We start from the raw sequence: 25,526 nt of genomic DNA, 5'->3' as shown, positions 1-25,526 counted from the left end.
AGGTTTGAATACAATGAACCCCGCCGGTTCTCCCCACCCCAGGGGCGGGCTCAGGCTGCGCCTCCCCCGCGGCTCTCCTTTTAAATCTCCTCCCCCAGTGCGTCCTCCCTCCTCCTTTCGCTTTCGTTTCCGCTGCTTCTCTTTCCTTTCCTGCCGGCCTCTCTCCTCCCCTCGCCACTTCAATCTACCTCCCTTGAACCCTACACACCTCCGCACCTCAGCGTCTTCTCCTGCTCCCTGTTCTGGCCGTGACCCAGGCTTTTAACCTCTGCTGCACAGAGCATGGACGACGAAGACTGCGATTCGACTTGGGAAGAAGAGGAAGAGGAGCAGGAAAAGGAGAAGGAAGAGAGGAAGACCAGGGAGGAAGCGAAGCCGAGGCAGCAGCAACGCGGGAACCAGGCTTTCCAGGTGAAGTCCTAGGAGATGGCCAGGGCCTGCGGAGGGCGGGAGTCTCCGGGAGCTTGCACTTTGTCCGGAGGGCATGGGGCCGAGAGGGGTCTAGAGAGTGGACGAGCGAACTAAAGATCTCTTCCATTCCTGCTGTTCCCTACCCCCAGCTTTGACCCAAACCTTCCCGAGCCCTCGCGCTGTCCCCGTCCCCGCTTCCGCCGCCAGTCCGCCTTTATCTTTTAGTCGGGAGTAGGTTGGGCTCTATTAGGCGACTAACCAAATTCACTCCCCGCGGTCAGGCGGCACTTGCTGCCGAGGTTCTACAGCTTCTTAAAATGTTCTCTTGCCCCCCTGGACCCGGCTTCCCTTGCCCCCACCCCCCAGCCTTCCCAGAGTGCTGGTTGGAGCTACAGGAACTGCCATGGGCTACTTCAAACCCACGCACCGCCTCCAATTCAGCTCCTCCCACCGCGGAAGCCCTGGCCCTGGACTTTTCTGGTCTTTCTAGTGAAGTTAACTTTTTCTGGGCAGTTCTGGGTTTTTTGGTGGTGGACTTGCCTCAAGGAATTTGGGGACTGAGGGGTCCCAGGATGGGGTCTGAAACGGCTTCAGAAATGGACTGTGTGTATGTATACGTGTCTGCATGTATGTTAGTACTCACATGCTTAGGAGAAATAGAAACTAATTAAGTAAGGGAGTGGATGTTTTAGGGCTTCTGCCTTGCCACCAAATCTGTGACCTTGAGAATGTGGCAGATCATAATCTGAAAATCCAGGAGGTGGGTTTTTTGTTGAAGTCCTCATCCTCTGTAGCCTTTTGACACGGTTGACCTCAATGCCCTTCCCTCCCTTGGCATCCTAGACATCATAGGCTTCCAATTCTACCTAACACTCTTTTCTTAGATCTTCTACTAACTTCAGAAACCATAAACCTGAGCAGTAGAATATGGGTCTTTTCCCAAAGGTCTGGCTCTCCTCTGTTCTTTTGCAGTCTCATTTACTTCCACAGGCTCAACTATACCATCTCTATTCAGATGATCCAAATGTGTGTCTTCAGCTTTGACTTCTTTTCTAAGCTACAGATTCAAATCTCACACTTCCCACAAAGACACCCTCACCCATTCCTACTGGATCCTCACACTCAAAATGTCCCAAACATCTCATTTTGTCCCTCAAACCTATTCTTTTCTAGGCATCAGTATTTCTGTCAGTACTGCCATTCATTCAGGCTTCCATGTTTGAAACCTCTAGTATTTTCTTCTCTTTCTTACACTAACTCATTTTCAGACAGTTCTGAAGTCTATCTCCCTCATTATCCCCTTACTATAAGCTTAGACCATCTCATCCTCCAATCCATCTTTCATAATGATGCCTGGATAATCTTTTTCTGTACAAATCTACTTATGTCTTTCCCACAAAAAAGTAGTTGCTATTTCACTTTTGACCATCAAGTAAAATTCAGAATTCTTTGCCTGTCATTCAAAGTTCTTCAAGATCTAATGCCATCCTGACCTTTGCTGCCCTTTTTCATATTATGGCCCTCCACTCATTGGTCACCCAAGCTGGGCTGCCAAACTCCTTTCTCCTTTAAACACAAAATGCACTTTACCTTTTCTATGTTTTTGCTTGTGCTGATACCTATGCCTAAAATGTCTTTCCCTGCTCTTTGAATTCCTACCAATTCTTAGAAGTAGAAATTATTTATCATTCACCCCATAAAAATCTTCCCTCATCTTCTTGGGCCTCACCAATAATTTTTACTCTTCCAGTACACTTAACAAATACTATTATGTATTATAGTTGTCTTTATTGGTATTTGATTCTCCTAAACTATGAGGATGGGGACAATGTCTTGCATAAATTTTGTATCCTATGGAGCTTAGCACAGTGATCTGCACACTGTAGGCACTTACGTATTTGTCTTTAATAGATTTTAAGCTGCAAAGGACCTGAGAGATCATCTAGTCCAACATCATTTTAAAAGATAAAACTATAGTTTGATAATATGACTTGCCCGATATTGTAGAGTTAAGTAGTACTGAGATCTAAATACAGGCCTTTGGACCCTATATCCACTCTACCATGTTGTACCTCTTTGTGTCTTAATCTCCCATTTAAAATTAGTTTGGACTGGATCATCTTCAAGGTCCTTTTACAATCTGTATTTATGATTTTGAGATGCCAGGGTCATCTTTTTTTTTTTAATTTTATATTTTATATTTTATTTGATCATTTCCAAGCATTATTCATTAAAGACATAGATCATTTTCTTCCCCCCCCCCACCCCCCATAGCCGACGCGCAAATCCACTGGGCATTGCATGTTTTCTTGATTTGAACCCATTGCCATGTTGATAATATTTGCATTAGAGTGTTCATTTAGAGTCTCTCCTCTGTCATGTCCCCTCAACCGCTGTATTCAGGCAGTTGCTTTTCCTCGGTGTTTCCACTCCCATAGTTTGTCCTTTGCTTATGAATAGTGTTTTTTTTCTCCTGGATCCCTGCAAATTGTTCAGGGACATTACACCGCCATTAATGGAGACGTCCATTACATTCGATTGTACCACAGTGTATTAGTCTCTGTGTACAGTGTTCTCCTGGTTCTGCTCCTCTCGCTCTGCATCACTTCCTGGAGGTTGTTCCAGTCTCCATGGAACTTCTCCACTTTATTATTCCTTTTAGCACAATAGTATTCCATCATCAACATATACCACAATGTGTTCAGCCATTCCCCAATTGATGGGCATCCCCTCGTTTTCTAGTTTTTGGCCACCACAAAGAGCGCAGCTATGAATATTTTTGTACAAGTCTTTTTGTCCATTATCTCTTTGGGGTACAGACCTAGCAGTGCTATGGCTGGATCAAAGGGTAGATATTCTTTTGTCGCCCTTTGGGCATAGTTCCAAATTGCCCTCCAGAATGGTTGGATCAGTTCACAACTCCACCAGCAATGAATTAATGTCCCTACTTTGCCACATCCCCTCCAGCATTCATTACTTTCCTTTGCTGTTATGTTAGCCAATCTGCTAGGTGTGAGGTGATACATCAGAGTTGTTTTGATTTGCATCTCTCTGATTATAAGAGATTTAGAACACTTCTTCATGTGCTTATTAATAGTTTTGATTTCTTTATCTGAGAACTGCCTATTCATGTCCCTTGCCCATTTATCAATTGGAGAATGGCTTGATTTTTTGTACAGTTGATTTAGCTCTTTATATATTTGAGTAATTAAACCTTTGTCAGAGGTTTCTATGATGATTTTTTCCCAGTTTGTTGTTTCCCTTCTGATTTTAGTTACATTGGTTTTGTTTGTGCAAAAGCTTTTTAATTTGATGTAGTCAAAATTATTTATTTTACACTTTGTGATTCTTTCTATGTCTTGCTTGGTTTTAAAGTCTTTCCCCTCCCAAAGGTCTGACATGTATACTATTCTGTGTTTACCCAATTTACTTATGGTTTCCTTCTTTATGTTTAAGTCACTCACCCATTTTGAATTTATCTTGGTGTAGGGTGTGAGGTGTTGATCTATTCCTAGTCTCTCCCACACTGTCTTCCAATTTCCCCAACAGTTTTTATGGAATAGTGGATTTTTGTCCCAAAAGCTGGTATCTTCAAGGTCATCTTTTTTAAATAGCAGTGATCACTCCAGAAAGCTGGGGAGGGCATTAGGAAGAAGCTATATTGACCCCAGGATTTAACCTGGAAATTGAAGCACCTTGAAGTATGTGCTTTCTTCACAGCAGTCTTTATAGTTGATTGGTAAGTAAAGTTATTATCCACATCTTACAAATTAAGAAACTGAGGCACAAATCAAGTCAGTGGTTATTTTATTATATCATTCGTTCTGTCACAAGCTATCTTATATCTCATTCTCCTTGTCACAATAAAGGACTTGAATTGAATAGATCTAATTCCATAGACTTTGAAGAAAAGAAATCTGTAGGCCTAAGGGAAAAAGAAATGGAAACTTAGTGGGGAGGGAGTAGCCAGCTTTCCTCTGGGTTTCTCCAGTTTCACTTCTGGCTATCAGTTGTCCAGTTCTAGAAGTTGAGTTAGAAAACTTATTTCCAAAAACAGCCACTGTTTTAGTTAGTAAAATAACTTGGTTTTTAAAAGACAGGAAAATACAGATCTAGTCACAAAATGTCAGAGCTGGAAGAGTTCAATACCTCAGACCTTCAAATCTTTGTTAAACAACTATTTTGTCCACAAATTTGTCCTTGTTCTAGGGGATACCTAGATTTAGGTCCTGCCTTTAAAGTACTAATTAGTTCAGGAAAACCCTAGCCATACTTAAAACTCCTTTTTGTTCCTTTTTGTCCATTTTCCCCAGCTTTCCTCCCTACCCACTTCAATTTTGAAATAATGACATGTTTAAATCTATTCTGTTACTGCCTCAGGATAAGATCTATACTCCTCCTGGGCTCCATTCCACACCCTTGGATCCTACTGTCCAAAATGTCCTTTTTTGGGCTGCCCCTCTTGATATGTGTTGTTATTTCTCCAGTTAAAATATAAACTCCTTGAGATCAGAGACTTTACCTTCTTTTGTATTTATATCTCTAGCCCATTACATAGTACTTAACACATAATAAGTGTTAAATGAATGCTTTTTTTTATTCATTCACTTCATGTCCCTTTCTCACTTCTGCCATTCTCCCATAAGACAGTGATGTAGTTTTCTCCCTGAGGGCTGGAAAATAATAAGCACTAAAGAATAGAACTGAAAGAATTTTCCATATCACCTAATCTCCTTATCAACTGAATTCCCCTCATTTGATGGATCTGGACATCAAGGTCCAAAGGAGAGATATGATTTACCCTAGATCCCCCAATTTGCTATAGTACTGAAGCAGAGACTAGGACTTTTGTTAGTAAACTGTCTATTATACCAGGGTGGCTCATTCATTCATTTATTTAGGAGATATTTACTGTGACGTATGTGTATATGCACACACTTGATAAAATTTAAAACCGTAGGCTTGTATAGAATACATGCATATAGTAGGTATTCAGTAAAACTCAGTTCACACATAATTGTACACATATGTGTGCCTTATTTAAAGGAGAAAAGGGTACAGGAAGGAGAGGGTGGTAACTGACAGCCCTACCCCAAAAGTGATAGGAAAGTCTGGAAAGGATTCAGCTCTATCCCCTCTACAGGAAGGATGGAGAAGAAAGTACTTGCCAGCCAGCTCTACATTCTACAGCTACAACCATTTCTGTCACAAGTGTCCCTTGAACATACCTTTTTTAGAGGGAGCATGGTGTGATGTAAAGAGCAGTGGACTAAATCAGGAAGACCTGTGTTTAAATCCTGCTTCAGGAACTAGCTGTTGGCCCCATAGCTATTTATTTGAACTTACTCAGACTCAGTTTCCACCTCTGTAAAATGAAGGGATTGGGTTCAATGGCTTCTAAGATACATTCCAGCTCTAACTTTATGATTCTATAACTCCACTCTTGAGGACCTTCATTCCAAAGTGACAGATGCTTTTGAAAAAAGCATCAGCTCCTTAAGGATAAGAAAACTTAGATTTCAGGAGACATGGACTCACAATCTCTTAGAAATGAAATAACCTTAGAGATCATCTCAGCTGACCTCATTCTTTTAAAGCTGTAGAACTGAATCCTGGAGAGACTGACTTGCTAAAGTCACCTGAATATTAAGTAAATTGTTCAGATTCATACCCAGTTGCTCTCTCTTTGAATACTTTTTCCAACTGGACTATACTAATATAATTCAGGCCCTCTTATTGTTAGGGAAATCCAGGATCAGAGTCAGGAAATATAGATGCTAGTTTCAGCTCAGCCACTGTCTGGTTGTGCCACTTTTGATCACTTCCCCTCTATGGGCATCATTCCCTCTCAAGCGTCAAATGAGGGGATTGATTGAACTCCATGATCTCCAAAACTCCTTCCAATCCAGTTAGTTGCCTAGCATTTAGTAAACAAAGAAAGCAAAAGAACATCTGCTCTCAAGGTCTATCTCTTTGATAGGGAGCTAGACAACATGCAAAAACAACACAATCCACAGAGGGAAGGGAGTAGGATTGAGGTGAGACCTCAGCTTTAGCTGCTAGTCTTCCAACTGGAATGCCTTTATGATTCCAAGGTTCCATGAGTCTGATTCTAAGGTTGTAAAACTATAATCTGTTCTAAGGGTCTAAGAATCAAAATTGAAATGGTTCTCTAACTCCATGGTGTCCTCATTCTGGGCCTCATCCACACTTCCTTGTCCCTCTGCTCCTATCATTTTTTCATCGTTTTTATCCCCTCATGCCAAATTCTGCTGTTCATAAACCTGAACCTGTTGTCCTCTGTCTCCAGCCCAGATGGGGCTCTCTTCTTTTCAGATTCTGCCAATATGTGTGGCAATTCTGCAGCTTTTGGACTTCTTGGTTCAGTTTGTCCTTGAGTTGGGGTTATCTCAATCAACAGTTGCAAATGACTTTTAATCAACTAAAGGTTGGTCATCTTCCAATTTTTTTTTCTTTTCAAATGCTGAAAACCATTTAGGGCCAATCAAACTACAGGGTCACATCCCCTCAGAGCAAGGTACAGAGGGTCTCAAGTCTTAGATTAGATAGGCACTTTTGTAACAGTTGATTGAAATGACCAGAGCATTGACTGAGGTTTCAGGATGTAGCTCAGTGGTAGAAGACATGCTTTGCTTGTAGGAGTTCCTATGTTCCATCTTTGATCTTTCAGGGGACAGTGTGGTACAAGAGAACGAGGACTGAATTTGGAGTCAGGACCTGGGTTCAGATTTTGACTCTACCTTACTCCTTACATGCAAGTCACTTTCCATCCTGTGACCTCAGTTTCTTCATCTGTAAAATGACTGAGACTAACTAACCTCTATGGGGCTTTCCAGATCAAGAATTAGAGGAATCTGGCTTTGATGACACCACCAGACATGCTGGGATTTGTAGCAATGCCGTTTGATCTGCCTTTTCAATTTGCCATCTCCTCTTGATGCCAGAAAGAACTGAGACCCTGGGTTGAGGGGCTCAGAGCCTTAAGGGAGGCTCATTCTGCTCTCAGCGGCTAGAAATGAGGCATCATCCCTTGTTGGAAAAGTCTGAGGCGTTGCCATTATTCTGATGGCTTGTTCATTTCAGCTGCTCCCAGCTTTCAGCTCTATTCTTGGCTTTCGCCCACTCTCAGGCAGCCTGCTGAGCCAGGGGGCTTGGAGAGTGGGGAGGCACACTGACAGAATGCATTTCATCCTTAGCACCACCTCTGCATAGGAGAGCCTCGGAGGGATGATTCCTTCAGCAGGACAGGGAGGGAGTGAACGGTGATTCTGGCACCCTCAAAAACCATTGCAGGGAGCTCTGGAAAAGTCAGTGGGACCTTTCAGTAAAGAGACGTGAATCCTTAACTCAGACACTGATATGTTGTGACATTGGACAAGTCATTAGATCGATCCCTCTGACTGTTTACTGTGTCTTCAACTGGGATACGAATCCCTGCTTTGATGACCTCACAGGATTCATAGGATCCTATATTTAGAACCAGAATCGGCTCTCGGGCATCTATCCAATCAGTTCAACCTCTGTATTTTTTTTAAATTTAATTTAAATTTTTTTTTAGTAGATAAAGAAATTGAGGTCCAGAGTAACAGAGGCCAGGATTTGACCTTAAAAGCGCTGATGTTTATGCAGATGGGTGGCACCGTGGATACAGCTCCAGACTTGGAGTGAGAAAAACCCAAATTCCTCAGACACTTCATAGCTGTGGGACTCTGGGCAAGTCACCTAACCCTCATTGCCTAGCCCTTACTGCTCTTCTGCCTTAGAACAGTATCGATTCTAAGTCAGAAGGTAAGGGGTTTTGGTTTTTTGGTTTTTTGTTTGTTTTTTTTTTTTTAATTAAAAATTAAGGAAAGAAAGAAAGACCTGAGTTCAAATGCAGCCTCAAACACTGACTTAGCTTTGTGATTCTGGGCAAGTCAATTGACTTCCATTTGCCTCAGTTTCCTCATCAAGAGTTGTTTTAGGGGCAGTTAGGTGGATAGAGTTAGGCTTAGATATGAGGTCCTCGGTTCAAATCTGGCCTTAGACACTTCCTAGCTGCATGACCCTGGACAAGTCACTTAACCCCAGTTGCCTAGCCCTTACCTCTCTTCCTCCTTGGAACAGATACTTAGTAGTGATTCTAAGACAGAAGGGTAAGATTTTTTTAAAAGTTATTTTTAGAATCAAAATGAGATAATAATTGCCAAGTGCTTGGCACAATGCTTTGCACATAATAACCATGGGCACCTAGGTGTCTCAGTGGATAGGGCACTAGGCCTGGAATCAGGAAGACCAGAGTTCAAATATGGCTTCAGACACTAGCTGTGTGACCCTGAGAAAGTCACTTAACCTCTGTTTGCCTTAATCCACTAGAAAAGCAAATGGCAAACTACTCCGATATCTTTGCTAAAGAAAAACCCCATGGATACTCTTGGTGTACTTCAGTCTTGGCATGACTGAACAAGAATTAAACAGAAGTTGGGATGTGTTGTTACTGTGGCATAGTGGATAAAATGTTGGACTTGGGAGTCAGGAAGACCTTAGTTCAGATTCTTCATGTAATCAGTAAGCATTTTTAAGCACCTACTTTGTTGTGCCAGATACCATGCTAAACAGAAAATAATTAACAGGCAGAAGGCACTACAGTTAATATGGGTCGGGAAAGACTTCCTGTAAAAGATGGCATTTTAGTGAATACTTAAAGGAAGCCAAGTGAAGAAGGGTAGTGTTACAGAGAACAGTGTTACAGCCAGAGAAAATGCCCGATGCTGAGAAAGCCACAAGGAGGCCAGTGTTCCCTGGACTGAAGAGTATGTGATACAAAATAAGGTGTAAGAAGATTGGAAAGATAATTGGGCATTTGGGTTATGAAAGACTTTGAATGCCAAACATGATTTTGTATTTGATTTGGGAATGGTAGGGAGCCACTGTAGTTTATTGAATAAAGAGATGACATGGTCAGACCTATCTTTTGGCAGGTAGCTGAATGGAGAATGAATTGGAGTAGGGAAAGAGTTGAGGCCAGCAAACTCTCTAGCAGGTTATTTCAGTAGTCTGGACCTGAAATTTAAGAGGTCAGAGGAGAAAGTGGGGCATATTCGAGAGATGTTGCAAAGATCTGAAGTCAACAGACCTTGATCATCAATTTTATATTGGGAAGCAGGGGTGGGGAGGGGGAGGTAGTAAGGAGTCTAGGATGACTTTAAGTTTTGAACCATGGTAGGTACAAGGGAAAGGGAGGATGGTTTTGCCCTCAGTAGTAATGGAAGGTAGAAGCGAGAGAGTAGGGAGAAGAAAGGTAGAGTTCCATTTTGTTCCATTAGTTTAATGTTTACTGGACACTCAGTTCTAGACATCTGAAAGGCAATTGAAGATAGGAGATTGGAAGTCAGAAGAGAGTCTGGGGCAGAGTAGGTAGATTTGAAAATCATCAGCCTAGAGACGATAATTAAATCCATGGGAGATGTTAAAATCACCATGTGAAGTATTAGAGAGAGAGAGAGATTGAAGAGAAGAGGACTCGGCAGAGAATCCTGAGGGACACACCAAAACAGTTAGAAGGTATCTTTTGGATAAAATAGCCTGCAAAGAAGACTGAGAAAAAGTGGTCAGATAGGTAGGAAGAAAATCAAGAGAGATGGTGATTAAAGGTATCAATGGAGAGGACAGGGAAAATGAGGTTTGAGAAAAAGCCATTGTTTTTGACAACTAAGGGATTATTGTGAAAGAGCAGTTTTAATCGAATTATAAAGTCAGAAACCAAATCAAAAGGGAGAATGAGAAGGAAAAGTAGTGGCACCTATTAATAGATGGCCTTTTTGAGGTACTTACTCCCTTGAAAAATACTTAATACTAGAAACTTACTTACAAGTTTTGTGACCTTGAACAAGTCACCTTTTTAGCTGCTATTTCTTCACCTGTAAATCTCATAGGGTTGCTTTGATGATGAAAGGAATTAATATATGTAAAGTGCCTTGCATATTTAAAAGCACTATATAGATATTAGCTAGCTAGTAGTAGGAGGAGGAGGAGGAGGAGGAGTAGTAGTAGTAGAAATATTAAATGCTATGTAAACATAAAGAGAAATGAGAAGTAATCATAAATCTATGGTCATAATGATAAATAGCTAGCGTTTTATATCATGCTTTGGGTTTGGAAAACAAGTTTGTGGATATTATCTCATTTTATTCTTAAAAACAACTTTGGGAGGTAAGTGTTATTCTTACCATTTTACAGATGAGGAAACTTAGCAGTTATGTGACTTGCCTAGTTATGCAGCGAGCTAGTGTTTGCTTTCAACTGGACTGTCTTCACTCCATAGATTCTTACCCTAAACCAAAAGCCCTCTGCTGAGGGCTCTTTCTTGGTAGTAACACTCATTAGATGGCAAAATATTGGTTATAATAACCAATCCTGAATTTTCTCCTATTGAATTTCATTTTCTCTTTTCACCTTATAGAATCGGATGATAGGATGCCGAAACTGGAGAGCAGTACAGGACATGCAGAGATACAGACGTCAATACCCAGTAAGTCTTGGAAGCCTTCCTCCCGCCCTCTGAAGATAACCCTTTACACCTATGTATCTAGCTCTAATCTCCTTTATGAGCTCTAAACACACATTACTCTTTTTTCTACAGACTGCCCTTGCTCTTCCTTACACATGACACTCCATTTCCTATCTGTGTGCCTTCTAACTGTCTATCGTCCATATCTGGTTATCTAGCTTATTGCAGAAAGTTCTAAAATCAAGTCTGGCCTCAGACACTAGCTGCATTATCTTGGGCAAGGCATTTAACCCTTTTGCCTCTGTTTTCTTATCTGTAAAATGAGCCGGAGAAGGAAATGGCAAACTACTCTTAATATCTTTGCCAAGAAAAACCCAAATGTGGACATGAGAATTAAACACAACTGAAACAACTCATGCCTGGAGTGCAGTCCTCATCTCCCCTCTGTGTCATAGAATACCTTGTTTCCTTCAAACCTCTGCTCAAGGGACACATTCTACCTAAAGCCTCCCTTGATCCAACCTAATCCTTATACCATCTTGGCACAGAGTACTTTCTATTTAGTGTGTGTGTGTGTGTGTGTGTGTGTGTGTACACACATGTGTAAACATTACATTGAATGGTTGGACTTAAATTATATGAAATAACATGGTCACCAAAATTATTATATCTCAAGTCAGAAGTTTATTTACCAAAATAGAGGGGAAACAAAGCAGAGAAATGTGAAAGAGGTTAGAGAAAATACCTATACTAGTTCTCAGACAGGAGAGCTGGTAGTGAATAACCACATGGCCTTCTCCAAGATGGAAGCTAGTCTCTTCAGAAACTAGGAAGGGAGTCAGCCTTTTCACTCACCCAACCAAGTAGTCCAGGAGTCGAGTCTAAATTGAAGTCAGAATCCTCAATGCAGTCTCCAGTGAAGCTCCCTAGAAGACTATATCCAAGAGACAGTCCATGAGACTCATCTGCAGGAGGCTGCCCCAGCCAAAGGATTTCGTGACTTTTATGGTGGTTTCCTGTCCCTGCCCCTCTTCATAGGGGCCAATAACAGTTTCCAAATTGTCCAGCACTGCAGTGTCTGTGGGATTAACTTCTCACCTCTATAAAGGTGTTAACTCTCCTCCTAGGATTCACACATTTCTGAGTTGTCACTCAGTTTGGATTCACATATTTCCAAGTTATCACCCAGTTTAGCACATGGGTTGCAGACTTTCCCCCACTTAAGGTTAAGTAGGGGTGTCTTCCTTTTGGAGGTGTAAACTCCTGTAATAAGATTGTCAAGATTGTGGGAAGCAGAAGCAGGTTAAAACACAAGCAAAGATGCCTAGAGTGAGGCATTGTCCCTAGAAGCAGCCAAGCGTCCCTGTGACTTATTTGCTCCCCCCTGAGTCTCCCTTCTCAATCTGGACAGGAAATCGTTGCTAGGACTTCCTCCTTCCTCAGATGTTCTTGTATTCTATTTCCATACACAGGTTCTATTCCCTTCAGTAGAACAAAATAGACACCCAGACATAGTAAATACATGTTGAATTGATCCCTCTCGTTTGAATAGCGGATAATGTGTGGTGATTCATCAGCCTCTTAACACCTTTTTGTTTCTGTAGGGTTTGACAGATGAAGAGTCCAATGATGAAATGATGAATTTGAAGTTTTATAAAAATGAAATTGCCTTCTTGCCCAATGGTTTGTATCTAACTCAGCTCCCAACAACCTATGACTCTACATTGACATGAGCCCCCTTCTTGACATTCCTGTCTCATTGGATCAACCAGCTATGGTTTTGTTGACATATCTACTGTGTGTTTATTTTGTGTGTTGTTGTTTTTTTTAACCCTTACTTTCTGTATTGGAATCAATACGCAGAATCAAATACTGTGTATTGATTCCAAGAGTGGGAAAGGCTAGGCAGTGCAAATTAAGTGACTTGCCCAGGGTCACCCAACTAGGAAGTGTCTAAGGCCAGATTTGAACCTAGGACTTCCCATCTCTGGGCCTGGCACTCAATCCACTGAGCCACCTGCTGCCCTATTCTGTGTGTTTTTAAAAGTAATAAGTTTGGGGGCAGGTCAGCGGCTCAGTGGATTGAGAGCCAGGCTTAGAGACTATAGGTCCTGGGTTCAAATGTGGTTTCCAACATTTCTAGCTATGTGACCCTGGGCAAATCACTTAACCCTCGTTTCCTAGCCCCTTACCGCTTATCTAACCTATTAGAACCAATACACAGCATTGATTCTAAAACAGAAGGTAAGGGTTCTAAAAAGTAATTGAAAAATAAGAGTAATACATTTGTTTGCCTATTCATTATTTATTCACTATTCCTATTCTAGCTGACATTTCTTTACTTCTTGTCCTAGGCCAATAGGAGTTGCCTTTTTTTATTTTCTTTTTTTAAGTAACCTGTGTTAGCTGTCTCACTGTAGGTGACCATTACTGTTAAATTTTTCTACACATAAGGAGAATAGTATGAGAATAGAGAATAGTAATAACTTTTTTAAAAATTATGTACTTAATCATCAAATAAAAACATTCCAATAGATAAAGAAGATTATTGTATATCTATGTATATGTTTTGTTTTTGCAATATCTATTATATTTATCAAGGGTGTAATAAAATGATGAGAGAAATACAAATTAAACAACTGAGGCTTTACCTCGCCAATCAGTTTGGAAAAGATGAATAAAAAGGGAAGACAGACTTTTTGATGGAGCCACAGATTGGTTCAGCAATTTAGAACTTTACCCTCAGAGTCACTAAACTGGCATAATTCTCAACTGGACATACCAAGAATCATAAGAGCCTGGAAAAATTTAGCAGAAAGATTATTTTTCCAATTTTTAACTTTTTTCACAAGTACCCCAAAAAGCCCAGCCATTATACTTGTTTTCTGACTCTAGCTAGTATGATAGCTGAACATGGTAAGTTACTAGGAGTCTAGCTGATATGGATTCTGCTATGTAACTTCCTAGTATTTGTTTGTATACTGTAGGCCATTTTATTGAGGACATCCTGAAGAAATGGAGAAAGGACTATGACAGACTAGAGGACAACCACTCTTACATACAGTGGTGAGTGAGATAACACTATGCATGTGGTAGAAGAGGGAGGTGGTTTGGTTTTGTTAAGATTGGGTCTCCCCATCTCATCTAGGCTAGAAGTTCAGGGGCTACTCCTGCTCTGTTTCTGACTTTGATAGTTAATCCCTCATTAGACAATCTAGTAACTACCCCACTCTACCCCCTGGAAACTCCCCATAATAATGCCAAACTTAGTGCATGTGCCTTGCTGGCTTAATTACTGCAGCTCAGCTCCTTATCTCAAGAAATCCATAACTTCAGTCCCTCTGGTAGCAAAGATTACCACCACACCTGGCTGAAGGTCTTTTGACATTACCTGGGTACCAGTCCAATGCAATGAAGGCCCTCGGTTAAATCATTGTTACCTGACCTATTCACTTCTTTCATCCAGTCAGATACTTGCCTGGTGATTTGGAGATGATAGCTATTTTAATTTATTTAATAGTAATAATATCTCTCATTTCTAAAATGTTTTCTAGTTTTCCCATTATATTCTGTGAGATAAGTAATGAGTATTACTAGCTCAATTTTACAGATAAGAAAAAACTGAGGTTCAGAAAGAGTATAAATATTTGTCCTATTGTCATCTACCTAGTTAATACTAAAATTAGACCTAGAACCCAGATCTTCTTATTCTAAGACCAGTGCTTCCTCTGCTCTGCCCTCTTAACTCAGTAAATAGTGACTAAGTGCCGCTATTTGTAGAGATCTTTCCTAGGCATTGGGAATGGTTCAAAAATGTATAATGAGCAAGTATTTATTAAGTGCCTATTATGTGCCAGGTATCATGCTAAGTCAAAAGTCAAAAATAAAATTGTCCTTGCCCTCTGGGAACTTAATTCAGCCTGGAAGACAAGATGGACACATTAGTAAATGCAAATATATACAAAGCAAATGCCACCTAATTTGGGTACAGGGAGAGCAACTAGCATCTAGGGAGGAAGCTCAGAAAAGGTCTCAGGTAGTGGCCATGGATCTAAGCTTCAGGTAGGTGAGGGAGTCTACAAGGCAGAGGTAAGAAGGGATAGCTCTGTAAGCACAGTATGGGACAGCATAACATAGTGGCCCAGAGATGGGAGATCAAATATCTTGGGTGAGGAGTATCAAGAAGCCCAGTTTGACTGAACCATAGAGTATATGACTGGAAATAAGTCAATAAAGGCAGGCTGGAGCATGCAAATAGGTATTTGTAATTGGTCTTAGAGTCAAGAGGCTTTCATTGAGCAGGGTGATAATAGGATTAGAAATCAATGGTAAGGATCCCTTTAGCAGCTATATGGATTGACTAAAAATGTGGGAGACTCAAAGTAAGGGAGATCAGTTAAGAAACGATTGCAATTGTCCAAACAAGGCAATGAGGACCAGAACTAGGGTAGAAGCTAAAGAGGAGAGAAAGGGACAAAGGTAAGAGACATTGCAGGGGTAGAAACAGCAAGGCTTAGCAATTCTTTGGCTGTGGGAGGGGGGAGCAGCAAACCTGGGTGACTAGAGGGATGGTTAGAGAAATAGGGAGGTGTTAATAAAGAGGGTTGAGAAAAGGGTATGGGTAATTGGGTTAGGACATGTTGCTTTTGAAATGTCTGCTGAATATCCGATTTGAAATCCATTAGCTAACTGGTTGTGTAGGAGCAGTGCTCAGAGGAGAGACCAAGATTGCTTTTAATTCTGGTGTGTAGAACCCATGAGTTACCTTCTTGCCCAGTGCCGTATATCCAGGAGAGATTTCTATGTGTGGTGAGCATTGGTGTATAGAACCCATGGGATCTGATGGGATTCACAAGAGAAAAAAATATAGAGAGGAGACCCAGGACAAAGCCTTCAGGTATACCCGTGGTTTGGGGGAATGATACACCTGATGATCCAGAAAGGGAGATTGAGGAAAAGATAAAATAGGTACACAAAATAATTCAAAATAGAACACGAATACATTAAAGGGCATAGTAGGAAAAATGCCATGTGATGTCCAGGTGACTGGACAATAACACTAAGACTGCCTACCTCTGCAGGGGCAGCTGTGGCTCAGTGGTTAAGAGCACTGAGCCTAGAGTCAGGAAGACCTAAGATCAGATCCAGCTTCAGATACTTCCTAGCTATGTGACCATGTGCAAGTCCCTTAACCTCTGATTGCCTGACAAAAGATCCACTGGAGAAGACAATGGTAAACCACTCTAGTATCCTTGCCAAGAGAATTCCCTGGGTAGCTATGGTCCATGGAGGGGTTACAAAGAATTGAACCCAACTGAATAACAACAAATACCTGCCTCTCCATCTTGTTGTAAGGAATCTGTCCAATCCATTTAAAAGTTATTAAGTACCTACTTATGAGCAGGGCATGATAGTAGGCAGCTAGGTGGTAAATCGGGCTTCAGGTCACAAACACCTAAGTTCAAATCTGGCCTTAGACACTTCCTAGCTGTGTCACCTCCCAGGATTATTGTGAGGGTCAAATGTGTGTGCACATTTGTGTGTGTTTTGTGAGTATGTGTGTGTTTGTGTATCTATATAGGACAAGAGTGTGTGTGAACCTGCTCATGGAAGCCAGTGCCCATCTGGTTGCAGATGTATTGTGCCACCACTTGGCCTCTCTTGTGCACTCCTCACCTGTGGTCTATGCTGAGCCGTTCAGGGATTCCTCCTCTTGGATTCTCCCTTCCCTGCCCTGACCCCTTCTCCTATGACTTTGGATGACTTTGCAGTTCTGTTTCCCCTTCAGGTTGTTCCCTTTGCGGGAGAGGGGAGTGAATTGGCACGCGAAGCCCCTGACCCTCAGAGAAATCCAGGTAGGGCATCTCTGTGAGATGATTCATGTTTCTGTAGCTCTGGAAGAGGTCGGTGGAGAAGCTGTGTGTCTGTGTGAGCAGTAGAACTCCCCGGTCAGTACAAGTGTCTCTTGCTGACTTCATGTAAGAGAGGTGTTGGCCAAGGAGGCACTATTGATAATCAACATAATCTTATTTGACAAAAGACTAGTTTTTAGAGTACTCAGAGTTCTCTGCCCAAAAGAGGTATGGAAAATTCCCTGGGCATAGTTAGATCCAAAAAGCCCATGTGAAGCCAGGGGGATATGATGGAAATCAACCTTTATCAAAGATTGTTCTTAAACAGAAAAGCAAACCAATACATCTAGGAACTTATCCTGTGGCCCTAAGAAGGAAAGATTTATAGCATATTATGAAACACTGGGTTCTCAATTGGATTCAGGTGGGTTAGATTGAAATCTTACCCATGGATGTACTCCCTGTGAGGAGAGGGTTTGCTAAGGATTTCAGGGAGGAAATTTCATGTTAGGGGGCAGCTAAGTAACACAGCACATAGAGCACCAAGCCTGGAGTTGGGAGGATCTCGATTCAGATCTAGTCTCAGATCATTCCTAGCTGTGTGACCCTGGGCAAGTCACTTAACCCCCATTGCCTAGCCATTACTGTTCTTCTACCTTAGAACCAATACTTGTATGACTCTAAATCAGAATGTATGGGTTGGGTTTTTAAAAGCATTTTAGAAGCTTCCACTCCTGGGTAGTCTAAATAGTGTATAAATGATCCTTATTCACCAGAATAAGAGTACTGGACTCAAAAGATGAGAGCCTGATGCTCCAACTCACTAGCTGTGGGAAGGACACAAGGTATTTTTCCTGGCTGGGCCTCAGCTACTTTCTATATAAAATGGTTCCCTGTATCCCCAGATTGTCAAGAGGATCAACTGAGATAATACATATAATTGCTTTGTAAATGTAGACCACTATAGAAATGTTAGACATTGTTATTGTTGATGATGATGCCACTTATTTAGTCTCATAGCCAGGAGATGAATTACACATAAATTTACTTTAAAGAAAGACTGTAATAGATATACTTTGTCAGAGCTGAGTTATTGAGTAGAATTTTTAAAATGCATTTAACAGTAGTATACAAGCCCAGCTTTTCAGTAATCCAGTCTGATTCATACCAGTAAGGAAGATCATCCAATTTAAGAAATTTGACTACATTTGTCATAAACTGAGCTGCCCTCGTTGATCAAAATTCCAAAACAGATGTCTTCAGGATTTATATTTGGCAGTGTTTCCTGATCTTTATTGCAAAGAGTCCTGGGATTAGAATCTGAGTGTCTGGGTTTAAATCCTGGTTTTGTCACTTACTACTGTGTAATTTGGGGCCCATTACCATTCTCTTTCTGCATCTCAGTTCCTCCTATTTAAAATAAGTAATTGGGCTAATCGACCAAGAAGGAGTTATGTGCTTACTATGTACCAGGCATTAGGGATACAGTGTCAAAAATGAAACATCTCTTACCTTTGGGAGATTGTATTCTATGGGTTAGAAGATGGTGTGTAATTAGGATTTGCTCCCCAGGACTCTAAATCCCAGCTTCCTATGTTCCTTCTCACGTTATGTACTAACGTAGGGAGGGTGTATTTTTATGAAGCCCCACCTCTCACGCTCTTCTCCCGTGAACATGGCTGGGAAAGCTTCTTTTACTCAGGCTTTTACTTTTGTTCTTTTATTTCTTTTGCTTCAACTGATTATGAATAAATCTTATAAGATATAATACATGGAGTTATTGGATATTGATTTAAATCTTACAGTGGAAAACATTTAAGTATAAACAAAATAAATACAAGGTAATTAATTGGTGGGGAGGCACCAACAGCTAGGGAGATAAAAAAGACTCATGTATAGAGCAGTGTTAGAGCTGAACTTTGAGGAAACTAGGGTCCTAAGAGGAAGAAATGAAGGGAAGTTTATGTATGGGAGAATGGCTTGTGTCCTTTGTAACTCAAGCTAGATCTATGAATGTGTGATAATGTTTTCTTGATGGAAGATAGAAGGAAAATGGAGAATGTCTGATTATAGGAATGAAAATGGAGGTGTTCATCCCTGGGAGCTGTTGCCATTCATCTTTATGAAGATAAGAATTTTATATGTTGCAGGAATTTAAAAAATCTGCAGAAGTCATGAAAAGATTTGTCCAAGCATATGAACTCATGCTAGACTTCTATGGAATTGAACTGGAGGATCGAGAAACAGGGAAAGTAAGAAAGACTGACAATTACCAGGAGAGATTTAAGAACCTTGACTTGTAAGTATTTGGATCTGATGGAATTTAGATCTCGTCCCTCATCCCTCTCCTCCTTTTAGTCTCAAGGTGGGGCTCTCATACTGCAGAATTTCTAATTACCCAGTACAGTGTGCTCTAATTCTAATTAAGTTGTCCTTGCCATTAAATGCAATGCAGTTCACAAATTCCCTATATACATTTTCTAATATTCTAATGTGGCATGACAACTTTCTAACATGAGTACTACAATTATTTTTATCTCAGTTTACATATGAGGAAGAGCATTACCCAAGATTCCATAACCAAGTAGTGAAGCTAGGACTTGAGGCAAGTTCTTTCCTTCCATGGTCCTGAGTTCTTTCCTTTATACTATACTCGAGTTTATAGATTTGTGTTTAGGCTACACATGCAGGTTATATGGAAGGAGCACCAAATTTGGACTTAGATTTTGGGTTCAAATCTCATCACTAAGGATGTATAAATTTGGGGAACTCACTTCTCTGTATCCTGCAAGATGAAGGGTTTAGACTATGTATCTTTCATATACCTTTTAGCTCTAAATCCGTTGGTTCTATGACACTGGCTTAAAACAGAGACATTCCACCTTTGTCTTTCTGTGTGTTGATTCAACTGTCCCTGTTTGTAACTGGGACTCCACAGTGGAGAGGTAGACAATAGAATAGAGACTTGTTTGTGGTTAGCATCATACACTTGCCACACAGCAGGGACAGGATATATATAGCAGTATTAGCACTGAAATAAAACTGAAATAATTAGCTAACATTTATTATACACTTGTTGTATGTAGAGTATTCCAAATCCCCTAAATCATGCCTCATCTCAAGCATGGACCTTACTATCAGTGTCTGCAGCTGTGGTTGGTGCTTTGGGAAGAATTTCTATTGTCCTTTTCTGTTAATCTTTGGAAATTTTATCTTCTCTTCCAGGCACAGTCACAACAACCTCCGAATCACTCGCATCCTAAAGTGTCTGGGCGAGATGGGCTATGAACATTACCAGGTACCCCTGATCCATTTCTTCCTGGAAGAGACCCTTGTTCATCAGGACTTGCCAAGCGTTAAGCAGAGTGCCTTGGATTACTTCATGTTCACAGTCCGGAACAAGAAGGAGCGCAGAAAACTTGTCTATTATGCCTGGAAAAACTTTAGTCCCCAATATAAATTTGTATGGGGGCCACAAGAGAAACTTCAGAAATTTGAACGTGGGATTCCACCTTCTTCTCTACGGCAGGACTGTCTTGAAGAAGAGGGTTCAACTGGATCCCAAAATGAGGTTGGAATAGAGAAAGACCAAGTTAGGACTCAGGTGAGGGAAGAGATCGTTAGGGAAGATACGGTTTCTGAAGTCAATCAGATGGACAAGAAAGACCCCAGTGCCATGCTGCAGATGTGTGAGATGAAACAGGGAGAAAGGTCAAATTCATCTGATGAGCAGGAAGAAAAGGTTGCAACCAAGAGTGCTGGGGACCAGGAGCCAAGGCCTCAGAGTCCAAAGGAAAGTAAGAAAAGGAAATATGAGGTAAAAAGACTTGAGTCTAGCCAAGAAGAGGAACAAAGCCAGGGCACCTCTGATGTGGAGAAGATTGCCCTTAACCTAGAAGAATGTGCCCTTAACCAGAGCAATATGGGGACCTCTAGTGGATCTGAGGAAATGGGGAACCTGGACCTGTCAAAGGAGAAGGGGCCATCCAGCCCTGAGTCCATGGACACTAAAATGTCTGATGAGATAAAGAGAAGGAAGCTTGAAAATAAAGCACAAGAAAACAATATAGAGACAACAGAGAATGGGGAACAAACCACTACGTGCCTCCCAATACCCAATGGTATTTCCCACAAAGCGAAGGAAAAAGAAGACAAGAGCAGCATTGGTTGGGAAACCAAAAGCCTACAAGTAGGGATTGTAAAACAAGATGATATAGCTATAACTTCATCTGGAAATTCCTCAGGTGACCCCGCCAGTGTCAGCATGTCTCCTGACCAATCAGAAGTGCAAGAATATGTGCACATTGAAAAAGGAAATATTGACATAAATCCTGAACTCAAGAGACCTTGTCCCCTAGAGTCAACAGGTGCTGAATGTTCAGATAAAGAAGTCCCACAGAAGGCGGAAGATGAAACCACAGTGGAAAGACCTCATTCAGAGTAAAAACAATGAGCCACCAAACCACAAATAGGCAAGGAAGGAATTCAGGACCCTGACCCTATGGGGCAGGATTCTGCAAGATTCTGGGGTTCTCAGCACCTTTTCCATAGATATCTTTGGAACAAATTGGTTGAGATTCTTTAACTTTTAAGTTTTTAAGCTTTAATGGTGTCTAAAGTTCAAGGTAGGAGGAAGACATGTCATGGAACTCCTCCTTTGTTCGTTCTGCTATCTAAGCTTTCCCTGAGTAAGACTGGCTGCTTCTCTTTGCCTGATAGATTACATTTGTGATAAGCTGTGGAGAAACTGAGAGAAAAATAAAATGGGAACCATTCGAGAAGGAATACTAAGATAGATTTACTTTAAGACTTTGAAATCCAAGTAATCATTTTGATAAAAGAGGAAAAGTGTTTATATCACTTTAATTCACATCCAAGAATAGTGTGCCCATCCCATTTTTATCCAGAGGTTGGAAAGTCTGAATTTCTAATGCCCATGTCAAGACATTTTTTTTTCCTGAAAATTCACTCTTGCTTTGAGCTTTTGTTGAGGATTAAAAGGCCTAGCTAGATAAATAGCTGGCACCTCTCCTTATGAAAGGATTTTCATTGAACTTTTTTCCCCCCTCACCTACTAAAAGTAATTTCATCCCATCACAGTGACTTGCCTTTCTCAAGGTGGAATTCTAATCTTTACTCTGTTTAATCTGAGGAGAAGGGAAAAAGAGCAAGTCGTGAAACTTCAGCTATAGCTCTATCCCATGCAGATACTTGGCATTTTGATTTCTTCCCTATTGGCCTTGGAATTTTATGAGACATCCACTTTTCCATTTCTGCACTCTGGCTCAGGATTCTTTCTTGGGTTCTTTTGTTTCATTTTATTATTAAGAGATTGAGTGAATCATCTATACCTTGCAATTAATTCTTCATGGTAACAATGATTCCTTGTCTAGCTTTTGTACTTGTGTTTCTTAGACTTAGACAAATCACTAAGGAACTCTGGGATACCCCCTTGACTTTCTGTCACAACTTGAACCACTCTGCATGTTTTTTTTGATATCTAGCTGTCCATGTATATACATTTACAGATCCACCTTTGCCATTTGTAGATGAAAATATTTATATCAGTGCCATCATCCATTGCTTTGCCTTCTCCAACCTCCAGTAAATTATGTAGAGCCTTCTCACCAGTATGGACTCAACCAATGAAGTGGAGAGAGCAGGGGGGTTTCCCACCTCTCTCCTGGTTTATTATAGATAAGAGAGCCTTTATGATACCTTTTCTCCTCTCTGTCCTGTACTTTAATGAACAAGACATCTCTCCTTGATGGGATGGGGAAGGGAAAGGAGTGGAGTGGTCACTTCCCAATCTGGAATTTTGAGAGACCTGGCTTGATTTTGCTTCCAATTTCATACAAAGGGCTAGAGTCTCTGCTCAGGTCTGTACTCAACAAGTTGCTCTAGAACTATATGTAGTTTTTCACCTACCTCACAGGGTTGTCATGAAGAAAAGAGAAAGAAAGAATGGTCCTTTGGGAGCCTTCATCATCCCAGCCATGCAAACCCAGGGCTCATTGGTACAATGAGTTCTTTGCCTCTAACAGCAATTATAAGAGTGTCATCATCATGCTGTTGGGCTAGGGACTGTAGAGCCTGTGATGTAACTTACATTTTCTCTTTCTTGCTAATTGTTTGGTGCAATGAGGCTTTCAGTATTGGGGAGCTGATACGCATTGGATTTTGGCTTCCCAAACTGACTAAAACTGTTCTTTTTTCTTGATATGTCTCCCTACTCTCTCATTTCAAGTTTTGGCCTCTCCTTTTCTGTCTCTCACCTGCAGAAACAAGAATGGGCATTTCCCATAACAGCTAGAAAGAGAAGCCCCTGACCCTTGCTTCTGTCCCAGGGCTTACCTGGGATGCTATGATGAGTATCCCCAGGGGATCTTGCTCACCTAGATCAGTGACTGGTTGAACAAAAGAAATTTCAGTGAATCAGAAACTGGGTGTTGTGAGTTGTTTTGTTTGTTTTGAAAGGGGACTATCAAAATAGAATTGAGATTATTTTCCCATGGATATTTGGAACTTGTTCATGATGTTTTTCTTCCTAAAAGTTAATGGCTGTGAAAATGGACTGTGTTTTAATAAAAATGTGTTGACTGCCAGCCAATGTTTCCTGAGATCTCTGCACTTATCAGTGAGTGATGCCTTGTTGGTTTGTGGCAGGGGGTTGGGGGAGATATTTTAGAAGGCCAATTGTAGGTAATTAACCTTGAAATCTTCCATGTAGGCCTATAATAGCACATGAGTCATAAGATCACATATTTAGAACTAATTTTACAGTTGGATCTGAGATATAGAGAAATTCAAGTGACATCCCTGGTCATAGAGGTGTAATAGGTAGCAGAGCTGGGATTTGAACCCATGTCTCCTGGCTTCAAAATTCAGTAATCTTTGGAAAGTGCTTTGCAAACTTTTAAAATTTTTATTTGTTATAATAGATGTAGACATTAGATGACAAAGATATAAGAGACGGGTCAGTGAAGATGATATAAAACTTCATTTTTTATAGAAGGAATCTGAGACCTATAGGGCAGAAAGTATTGGTATATCTCTTGAAACATCCAATATAGTGTTAATAAATATGAATTACTTGATAAATTATTATTGCTGAATTAACACATTTAATAAAAATGCATTTATTTTCATATTTGAGATAATAAAATTCATCTGACACAGTCTAGTGTGCAATCAGGGAAAAGGGTTGAAATTCAGCCTCAGACATTTAATAATTGTAATCTTGGGCAAATCACTTAACCTCTAAGCCTCAGTTTCCTCATTTGTAAAATGAGGCTTAATTCAGTTATCTCTGAGGTTCTTTTTCTAATGATCCTAGGTATTAAAATTAATTTTACTCAACAAACTATCTACTTAATGTACTAAATTCATGAATCTTTGAGGACATAGGAAGATCAAAATTAAATATAAACCAAGGAATAGTTGACTTGAGAGCTGAAACCCTCTAAATTTTGCTGATTAAGAAACGAAAGCCTTTAAAAATTATATTTGCCCAAGGTCGTAGATAATGACTGGGTTGGGATTTTAACCCAAATCTTTTACTTCACTATTAGTTATTGCTTCCTTTAACTACACTGACTAATGATCAATGGTAGTTGCTTTGTAAATGCTGGGAAAGATCAAAATAACATACAATTGTAGGAAAAGAGGAAGAACATGCATGTAAAATCATATCAAGCACTTACTGGAATAAGGAACTTTTTCATCTTTTCCAGTGCTTCCCCCAGTGGAACAAAGACTTCAACTAACATGAAACTCATCACTCAATGGGCATATTTGGCTTTCCCATTCTTCCTTAGTTCTTCCTTTGCTTTATCTCCCATCAATCCTTTCCAGATATTTTTGCTCTTCTCTTCCTATAGTTGTTTCAAGGAGTTTCCTCCTGGCCTGAGCAATTTCCCCACAAAATTGAACTGTACAAGATGCTTCATTGGCTCCTTGTTATCTTTTAAAAATTCAGATTCCTTTGCTTCCATTTATCCTTGCAATCTCTTTTGAGGCTTATTATTAATTCAGTCCCAAAATATTTATGAAAACTGTTGGCCAGAAATGTTCTATGTTCTGTGTTCTACCTAAAATACAACTCTTAGTCCGCTGCACTTACTGGACCAGGCGCTAAGCTAAGTGCTAGAGATACAAAGTGAGACAAGAAAGTTGAACTCAAAGTTAATGTTATTCCAATCTGGGACTTTTTTTTCCCCCTCACTGTACCATGCTAGCTTTCAGTGTTTGAAATAGACGATGGATATCTGTAGTCAAAGGCAGAGATGATGATAATATTTGCATATTGGGTAGCTAGTTAGCACAGTGGATAAAGTGCCAGTTCTTGAGTCAGGAGGACCAAATGTCTCAGACACTTCCTACCTATGTGACCCTGGGCAAGTCACTTAACCACATTTGCCTAGCCCTTGTTCTTAGAGTTGTTACAAAGACAGAAGGCAAGGGTTTATGTAATTATTGTAATAATATATGCCTATTAAGCACCTACTGGATGGATAGAACCCTGGGCTTAGAAGCAGGAAAACTTCCTAAATTCAAATCCAGCCTCCAGTACTTAATAGCACTAACCCTGGGCAAATCACTGCCTTGTTTACCTCAATTTCCTCATTGCAAAATGAGCTGGAGAAGGAAATAGTGAAAAGCTTCAACTATCTTTGCCAAGAAAACCCCAAATGGAGTCAGAGAATCAGACATGACTAAAGAGCAGCAATGGCCATAGTTCCTGGCACAAAATT

The 25,526-nt window shown here is 40.6% G+C and overlaps 1 protein-coding gene across 2 annotated transcripts; it reads left to right on the top strand.

The window, feature by feature from the left end:
- OGFR (opioid growth factor receptor) lies at positions 1-23,378 on the top strand. Of its 2 annotated transcripts, XM_007475598.3 has the most exons (8): positions 90-411; positions 6,722-6,859; positions 10,874-10,942; positions 12,526-12,604; positions 13,909-13,987; positions 16,710-16,776; positions 18,924-19,072; positions 19,999-23,378. In XM_007475598.3, the coding sequence occupies exons 1-8, from the start codon at positions 283-285 to the stop codon at positions 21,215-21,217; spliced, it is 1,929 nt and encodes a 642-aa protein (XP_007475660.2). In that variant the 5' UTR covers positions 90-282; the 3' UTR covers positions 21,218-23,378. The 2 variants fall into 2 exon arrangements, with proteins under 2 accessions (XP_007475661.2, XP_007475660.2); XM_007475599.3 differs by lacking the exon at positions 6,722-6,859 and having other exon boundaries at positions 1-411.
- Positions 23,379-25,526: the final 2,148 nt, after the last annotated feature.

The sequence above is a fragment of the Monodelphis domestica genome, chromosome 1, assembly GCF_027887165.1.
Source record: "Monodelphis domestica isolate mMonDom1 chromosome 1, mMonDom1.pri, whole genome shotgun sequence".
In the NCBI taxonomy this organism is placed as follows: Eukaryota; Metazoa; Chordata; class Mammalia; order Didelphimorphia; family Didelphidae; genus Monodelphis; species Monodelphis domestica.
The sequence above is the reverse complement of the archived record's forward strand: the minus strand, read 5'-3'. Positions and strand labels throughout refer to the sequence as shown.

Coding starts and splice junctions, on each gene's coding strand:
- OGFR (XM_007475598.3), top strand. CDS start 283: ATGGACGACGAAGACTGCGATTCGACTTGGGAAGAAGAGGAAGAGGAG. Junction 10,943..12,525: donor GATACAGACGTCAATACCCA/GTAAGTCTTGGA, acceptor TTGTTTCTGTAG/GGTTTGACAGATGAAGAGTC. Junction 12,605..13,908: donor AATTGCCTTCTTGCCCAATG/GTTTGTATCTAA, acceptor TGTATACTGTAG/GCCATTTTATTGAGGACATC.